The following is an 8,710-nucleotide window of genomic DNA, read 5'->3' as shown; positions in this document are numbered from 1 at the left end:
CAGTTATTTTCAGTGTTCTATGAAGTGTTGGCTGAGTCACGGTAACCAGTGTTCCAGCCGAGCCGACACTCAGCCGACAGTGCCGACATTCCGCCAAGATCTGGCCGACTGTTCTTAACGGTTCTTGCTACCTGGGTATGGAGGTGACAGAAGTAAAAAAAAAAAAAAAAAAAATTATTGGTTGGAAGTAGAGGGCATGGAGAGGTGCCCATCACAGCTGAAGGAGCATGGTGTGTCAGTGTCCGTGTTGGCTACAGACTTGCTCCACATCACAAATGTTCACGAGTGGACCTGTGGAGAAACGATGACCAAGTGTGAACATGCACCTTACACAGCTGAGGAAGAAAGAATGCATCCCTGGTTACAGCCTGACTCAGCTGCTTTTGAAGTCCTGCAGAAGGTGGTTCTGGACAAGGTCCTCCTGAAGAAACTGGAGAAAACATGTGAATGTGTACACACAGGCCAACTTGAGTCACTTCACTCCCTGTACACCAAATATGCCACCAACAAGGAAGAAATTCCTAAAGGAAAGTTTCGAAGCACGCCTCCAGATTGCTGCAATAGATCACAATGTCAATTCCAACAGACAAATGGCAAAAAGAAAAGATGGAGAGATACAATTCAAACACCAGTTCTCAAAGGGAGCACAACACTACATCACCACTCCCAGGAAAGTGAACAAGGACTATAGCAAAAATACTGGATAAGAGAAAGATAACGCAAAACATGCCCACTCAATGCAAAAGCGTGTGCTCAAGTTGGGTCTCCTAAGGGGGCGTTGTCCCCTCCTTCTTCTTCTCTTTTTGAGGTGTTTGCTCAAGACTTGCGCTACCGCCATCTACAGCGCGAAGGGGACTTGATTTATTCTCAACCTCAGGACTCCGAAGGTCTCCTAACCGAAGGTCTCCTAAAGGGGCGTTCACCCGACATAAAGTGGATACCGGAAAAGAAATAAAATGACGCTTCTTGTTAGATCCACTTTCTTTGACTATAGTTTTAGGAAGGACATTGTGTCAGGCGTAGTCAAGAGGTGCAGATCTGTTTCCATCCGAGCAGCACTGCAACAGTCAAACCCCGACCCAGTGGTCACACTGGCACAGCACAAAGGTGTTGTAAAGCCTGAGAAGGCCTTTCCAATACGAAGGCATCTCAGCCGATTTGCACCAGGAGCTCCTAAATAAAAACAAAATCACACACAGGATCGATAAACAATCACAATACAAAACAAATGATACTTGCATGGTTTCATTAATGTAATGTGGGCTAATATAATAATTCTGTCACATTCCAAATGTTAAGTGCAAAAGAATGTGGTTCAAAATGAAGTCTTGGACATATAATATAGTTATTATTTGATTTAAATAATTTAAAATATGAGTATTCAAATCCATGATATTGTGGCGATGGGTATAGGTGCCGTATGGTGGTTACAACGCAGGCTGGTATTGGCATCCTGTTTCTCCTCCCCAGGTGTCCTCTTGCCCAGAGAGTGAACTGCCTGTATGCCATTAACCTGTACAGACTGGAGAGGAAAAGTTGAATCAGACATCTTAGGTTTGATGTGGTGTTAAAAGTTTAATGCAGGGTTCACATGTTAGACCTATATAATAATAATAATAATAATAATAATAATAATAATAATAACTAGAATGGGCACTCGGTAGAGCGCAAACCTTCGCCTACGCCACTTATTTTTTTCTGGCCATCTTCAAAATGTGGGGCATAACATTCTCCAAATTTTGGTGTTAGTTTCATTTAAATCGGACCGGAATATCGTAATATTACATTTTTGGCCCAGTCTTGACCTCTTATTCAATTCAGCATGCACACGTTCTTCTGGCATATAGTGCTTGGCAAAGAAAAACGTTTTTGACCTTTTTGTGACCTTGACCTTGACCTTTGACCCAATCACTCCCAAAAAGTAATCGGTTGTTCCTTGGGTCATGACCAATCATCCCACTAAATGTCATAAAAATCGGCTCAATTTACGTTTTGACCTTTTCGTGACCTTGACCTTGACCTTTGACCCAATCACTCCCAAAAAGTAATTGATTGTTCCCTGGGTCATGACCAATCATCCCACTAAATTTCATAAAAATCGGCTCAATTTACGTTTTTGACCTTTTCGTGACCTTGGCCTGGACCTTTGACCTTTGACCCAATCACTCCCAAAAACTAATCGATTGTTCCTTGGGTCATGGCCAATCATCCCACTAAATTTCATAAAAATCGGCTCAGTTCTTTCTGAGTTTGACCTTTTCGTGACCTTGACCTTGACCTTTGACCCAATCACTCCCAAAAAATAATCGATTGTTCCTTGGGTCATGACCAATCATCCCACTAAATTCCATAAAAATCGGCTCAGTTCTGACGGAGTTATACGAAGTACAAACAAACATTTTGACCTTGACCTTTGACCTTTGACCCAATCACTCCCAAAAACTAATCGATTGTTCCTTGGGTCATGACCAATCATCCCACCAAATTTCATAAAAATCGGCTCAGTTCTGACTGAGTTATACGAAGTACATACAAACAAACAAACAAACATATTCACAAATAAATAAATAAATAAATAAATAAATACACAGCGGTCAAAACATAACCTTCGCCGACTTTGTCTTGGCGAAGGTAATAATTATAATAATAACAATAATAAGGCTTCCCCTTTCTTCACTCCATTCTGCATAATGGTCTACATTTAATCATGCCATTTACAGTTTGACTGGTACACTGACATTAACCCAACCCAATAAGTTCTTGGTCATAGCCTAGGGCAGGTGGTGCAAGAAATGATCACCCAAAATGTAGAACTGTGTTTTACAGCTGTTTGAGAACAAGCGGCCACAATCACCATGGACATAATAATAACCCTCCAAGGCAATATTGTGTACTAGGCCTACTTTTCGACTTTCGTTTTGACCATTCGCTGTGTTTATATCATCTGGAGTCGCCTAAGGGGGACCCAGATAGTCTGTTACACCGGTCAAGTTTGCTACAAATTGTCGGCTTTCGCTCAGGCTAAATACTATCCCTCGCTCAGTACAAAATCACTTTCACGGACAGTTCAAGCAGTTGGATACAAGCAACGACAACGATCACCGAGTTACTATTTAACGTCAGTCTCCGTTAGCAGTGTGCTAACTAGAGACTAGCACAAATGCAACGTCTAAAATTGCAACACAGGACACATAGGCACACACACGGACTGTTAGCCGTCCGTAGTCAATACTTATAATGAAAGCATTTATAACCAATGCAATCTAAACACGCGCCATATGATGTAATAACAGATACTTTTCCGTGTGTATGTTAAATGAAGCAAGCGTAGCTATTTACCTGCTGTTGATGGGCAGCTTCAGTGGCTCCCCTCGTACCTCTCGTAGTGACAGCATCGCCACTTCCAATACGTCGTTTTCAAGGCACAAGATGCTGAACATCTGAGACATGGTGATACACGTCTCACCCTCGATCAAATGGTCCAAATCAGTCTCAAGGCAACACCTGGACTCCCACGACGTGCACATGGGCTGGCAATGATTACACATGCACCAGTTGTGTCTTTACTCCAACATAGTATAATAAAATAAAGGATTCCACTCGGAGGTAAAATGAACATGACTTTATAGAATAGATCTTACGGTGGTTTCAATGTACACATATCAATGCACTGGCGGATAACCTATAGGTAAACTCTAGGGGAGCTAGGGGAGTGGTTCCGCTGAAGCAAATAGACCCACTGGAAGATACTACACTCCTCCCCTTTTAGATTAATGCTACATAACTAAAAGTAACATAAAATTGCCAATGCATTGAACACAATTTGTTATACACTTGACATATAAGGAAACATTTTTTTCTCTTTTCTTTACAGTCCATAAGTCCCATTAGTGCACTCATAAATCCAATCTTTTCGGGGGTGCCCTGAGTCGCTCAGGGTTACGCCTGGGAACTTGTGGAGTGCTCTCGGTAGGGGGCACTTCCTCTGTAACTGTAGGTGTCACTGAACTGGGTTCAGAGTTGGTCACAGGATCAGGTGGAAGTTCTGGTTGCTCCGGTGTCTTTGGTTGAGCATTCAACAGCTGATTCACATGACGTCTCCAGGTATGCTCTCCAGTGTTCACCTCATACATCAGAGGGCCGCTCCTAGTGACTATCTTTCCAGGCGTCCAATTTTCTCCTCTGTAGTCACGAGCCAGGACCTGCTGTCCCACATCGAAGCTCCTTGGCGGTTCACTTGAAAAGCTGCTGAACTGTTTGTTCTGCACTTCTCCCCTCAGGTTCGGCTTCAGAAGGTCAATGTGAGATCTGAGCTGCCTGTTCATAAACAGCATTGCAGGTGTCTGATTTGTTGTTGCATGGACAGATTTGCGGTACACCAGGAGGAAATTGTCAATTTTGTGTTGAAGTGAGATGTCTTCTTTTGTCATTGCTTTTATGGACTTTTTGAATGTTTGAACGAACCGTTCTGCTAACCCGTTTGTTGCTGGATGGTGAGGTGCTGACTTGAAATGCTTGATACCATTCTTTTTCATGAAGTCTTGGAATTCTTCGGAAGTATACTGTGGGCCATTGTCACTCACAATCTGCTCAGGCAGGCCATTCCTGGCGAAGATGGTTCTCAGGACAGAGATAGTCTTTTCTGATGTTATTGTTTTCATAGGGACTACTTCTGGCCATTTTGAGTGTGCGTCCACAGCTATGAGAAACATAGAGTTCATGAACGGGCCAGCAAAATCAATGTGCACTCTCTGCCAGGGTGCAGACGGCCATTCCCACGGATGTAGGGGAGCCGGTGGCGGTGCGTTTTGGACGCTCAGGCATCCCGTGCAATTTTTGGTGATGTCCTCGATTTTCTTATCTATTCCTGGCCACCATACGTAGCTACGGGCCAGACTTTTCATCTTCACCGTACCTACGTGAGCCTCATGCAGACTGTCCAACACTCTGGTGCGTAGCTTGGAGGGCACTACCACACGTGATCCACACATCAAGGTTCCCTGGCAGACTGACAGCTGATCACGTCTTGCTGAAAACTCAGGAAAGCATGGATTTCCATGGGCAGGCCAACCTTGTACTGTGATTTCATACACCTTGGACAGTGTTGGGTCATTCCGCGTCTCCTTTCGTATCATGGAGTTTGTAACTGGCAGCTGGTCTACCAGTGTCGTGTGGAATATTTCTGCCGGGTCACCTTTTGATGGTGGTTCCTCCCCAGATGTTGACAGCGGGAGGCGTGACAAACCATCAGCATTGCAGTGTTGTTTGGTCCCCTTGAACTCGATGTCGTACGAGTGTGCTCCTAGGAACAGGGCCCATCGCTGCAGTCGCGCGGCTGACATCACTGGGACTCCTTTTTGTGGATTGAATATTGACAGTAGGGGCTGATGATCAGTCACTAAGGTAAACCTTCGGCCATAAAGGTAATGGTGGAACTTTTTAATGCCCCATACTAGGCTAAGGGCCTCCCTGTCTATCTGTGCGTAATTGCGTTCAGCACTGGTGAGGGACCTTGAAGCGAATGCAGTTGGGCGTTCAAGTCCATTATCCATCGTGTGTGACAAGACAGCTCCAATGCCGTACGGGGACGTGTCACATGCTAGACGGATGGGTCTGGCTGGATCATAGTGGGTAAGTAGCTCGTCAGATGTTATTAGCCTTTCTGTTTCTGTGAATGCCTTTTCACATTTTTCTGACCAATGCCATACCACTCCTGTCTGTAGCAGCGCGTTTAGTGGATACAGCACTGAGGCAAGGTTTGGAAGAAACTTGTGGTAATAATTGACGAGACCCAGGTACGATCTGAGTTGTGACACATTTTCTGGTTTGGTAGCTTTCAGCACTGCCTCAATTTTCTCTTGTGATTTGTGCAAGCCGTGCTTGTCGATGAAATGTCCGCAGTATGAGATTTCACTTTTGAAAAACTCACATTTCTCTCTCTTTGCCCGTAGGCCATACTCATTCAGCCTGGTGAGTACTTTGCTCAGGTTTTGGAAATGTTCATCATCATTTTCCCCTGTTATGATAATATCATCCAGGTAGCATTGTGTTCCAGGTATGTCCTGGAGCACCTGGTCCATGGCTCTTTGCCAGATGGCTGGGGCTGAAACAACACCAAACACAAGGCGATTGTATTGGTATAGTCCCTTATGTGTATTGATCGTTAGGAACTTTTTGCTTGAATCCTCCACTTCCATCTGGAGATAGGCCTGTGATAAGTCAATCTTTGAAAACTTCTCCCCACCAGCCAATGATGAGAAGATGTCTTCTGTTCGTGGAAGGGGATACTGCACAGTGCGCAGCACCGGGTTAATGCTCACCTTGAAGTCCCCACATATCCGCACTTCATTTTTGCCTTTCTTTATTACGGGGACAATGGGCGTAGCCCAGTCACTCCAGTCAACTTTTGAGAGAATGCCGGACGTCTCCAAGTTCTGCAGTTCGGCGTCTATCTTGGGACGTAGGGCATACGGCACCTGGCGCGCCTTGTGGAATCTTGGGTTGGCATCTTTCTCAAGTTCAATTTTTGCTTTTAGATGTTTTAGTTTACCAATGCCTTTCTCGAACACATGTGCATTAGCCTCCAACAACTGTGGCAGTCTCTGCTCAGGCCTGCGGGTGGAGCTCTTGAGGCCTGTTGAGATATTTAAGGCTTTTATTTCATGCCAATCAAGCTGAATTCTCCTCAGCCATTCACGCCCCAGTAGCGCTGGGCCTGTGGTTTTCAGGACATAGAGCTCTAGCTTGTGTGTTTGGTCACCGTAGACCACATCCACGCTCAGTTTTCCTTTTGGTGACACTTTTTCACCTGTGTACGTTTTTAACATCACTGATGACTTTTTCAATGGTAAGTGGGAGAACAGCCTGTCATAATCGGTTTCGGAGATCACTGACAAAGCTGAACCTGTGTCCAGTTCCATTTTTAGTTTCACTCCAGACACTGTTGTCGTGACCCATATTATTTTTCTGTCTTCTTCCGTAATGCTATGCAGCTCTAAGCATGACAGGTCATCGTCCTCACTGCTGTTAGTGTTGTCTGAATGTTCTGTAACTTTGTGCATTTCATTTGCTTTGGCCTTTGATTTAAGTTTAAAACCTTTCTTTCCAGATTTTTCTTTTTGGGCAGTAGATTGCTCTGATTTGCATGCTCTTTCTATGTGGCCTTGTTTGTGGCATTTCCTGCATGTCTTTTCTTTAAACCAGCAGTCATTTGCACTGTGAGACGATTTGCCACATCTGTAGCATTTTTGCTTTTTCCCATTTAAGGACATTTGATGCACTTCGTTTTCTATGCTTTTCTTCTGTAGCTCTGATGCACCCTTCGCTGCTGTTTCCATTGAGATAGCTAGTTCGAGTGCTTTCTTCAAATCTAGCTCTTTTTCTGACAGTAGCCTTTTTTGTGTGCTCGTGCAGTGCATGCCACAGACTAATCGATCTCTCAAGGCATCATCAAGTCCCGTTTTAAAGTCACAATGCTGCGAGAGCCTGCGCAGCTCGGCCACATACTCTGATATGCTTTCATCTTTCGTTTGATTCCTCTTATGAAATCTGAATCTTTCTGCTATCACTAATGGTGCGGGATTTAAGTGCTTCTGCAACGTGTCAACAATTTCTTTGTAGGTCTTGCTCGACGGTTTTGCAGGGCTCACGAGATTACGCAGTAGACTGTAGGTTTTAGCTCCCATTAGACTGAGGAGAACGGAACTTTTTTTCTCATCCTCGATATCATTAGCGTCGCAGTACAACTCCACGCGCTCTATGTATGATTCCCAGTCTTCACTTGAACTATCAAACTCCTCTACTTTTCCAAAGTAAGACATTTTGAAACATGAAATCCAGATATCATCCGTTTATCCTTTCACTGTGGCTGTGGGCTATGCACTGTTACTCACAGATCCTTTGCTAGGTTTCGTTTTGTCTCTTTGCTTTTGTTTCATCTCCTGTTTTATTTCGTCCTTTTTGTCCTTTCCTCTGGTTTAAGTGTTCGTGTCGTTCTTTAAGGTCCAGACGACTCGTCGCCAATTGTTTGTGTCTTTACTCCAACATAGTACAATTAAATAAAGTATTCAACTCGGAGGTAAAATGAACATGACTTTATAGATATTCACGGTGGTTGCAATGTAGGCCTACACATATCAATGCACTGGCGGATAACCTATAGGTAAACTCAGTAGCTAGGGGAGTGGTTCCGCTGAAGTAAATAGATCCACTGAAAGATACTACACCAGTCAATGTTGCCCACCCTGCTCTCACCTCCCGAAATCGATTCGCATAGCCCTAGTCCTCTTTCCATATGCCCAGTAGTGGCAATGCTACGCAGTTCCTTCACCATTGACTCGAAAGCATAAGCCATTGAGTGACAGCCGTGGGATTCGCTAAATCTCTCCACTTCATCCTCCATAGTTTAGCTAAGTTTTTAGCAGGCTACGGGTGAGCAGCAGCAGAGCACAGTATCCCAGAGTAACCGAACCAACCAACACAGAGATACCGGAAGAACTTTGCAACACACCCGGTGATGTCATAAACAAGATGGCGGCGAATATTAATTTTTATTTTATTTTTGTACAATTTTGAGCAATACAAAACATACGAACTTGAGACAGAAGACAATAATAGACAAAATAAGGTCAAATAAATTAAATAAATAATAATAGCACAGGACAAAAACAAAGAAAGAAAATATTCTAAAAAAAGAAAAAAAAGAAGAGGG

The 8,710-nt window shown here is 43.9% G+C and overlaps 1 protein-coding gene across 1 annotated transcript; it reads right to left on the bottom strand.

Annotated features, from left to right (window-relative positions):
- Positions 1-3,896: 3,896 nt before the first annotated feature.
- LOC134461908 (uncharacterized protein K02A2.6-like) lies at positions 3,897-6,920 on the bottom strand. The gene has a single exon (XM_063214748.1). It carries the CDS (start codon positions 6,918-6,920, stop codon positions 3,897-3,899), a length of 3,024 nt encoding a protein of 1,007 aa, XP_063070818.1.
- Positions 6,921-8,710: the final 1,790 nt, after the last annotated feature.

The sequence above is a fragment of the Engraulis encrasicolus genome, chromosome 13, assembly GCF_034702125.1.
Source record: "Engraulis encrasicolus isolate BLACKSEA-1 chromosome 13, IST_EnEncr_1.0, whole genome shotgun sequence".
NCBI classification, from domain to species: Eukaryota; Metazoa; Chordata; class Actinopteri; order Clupeiformes; family Engraulidae; genus Engraulis; species Engraulis encrasicolus.
Note: the sequence above shows the minus strand (reverse complement) of the source record. Positions and strands in the feature narration are given on the sequence as shown.

Coding starts and splice junctions, on each gene's coding strand:
- LOC134461908 (XM_063214748.1), bottom strand. CDS start 6,920: ATGGAACTGGACACAGGTTCAGCTTTGTCAGTGATCTCCGAAACCGAT.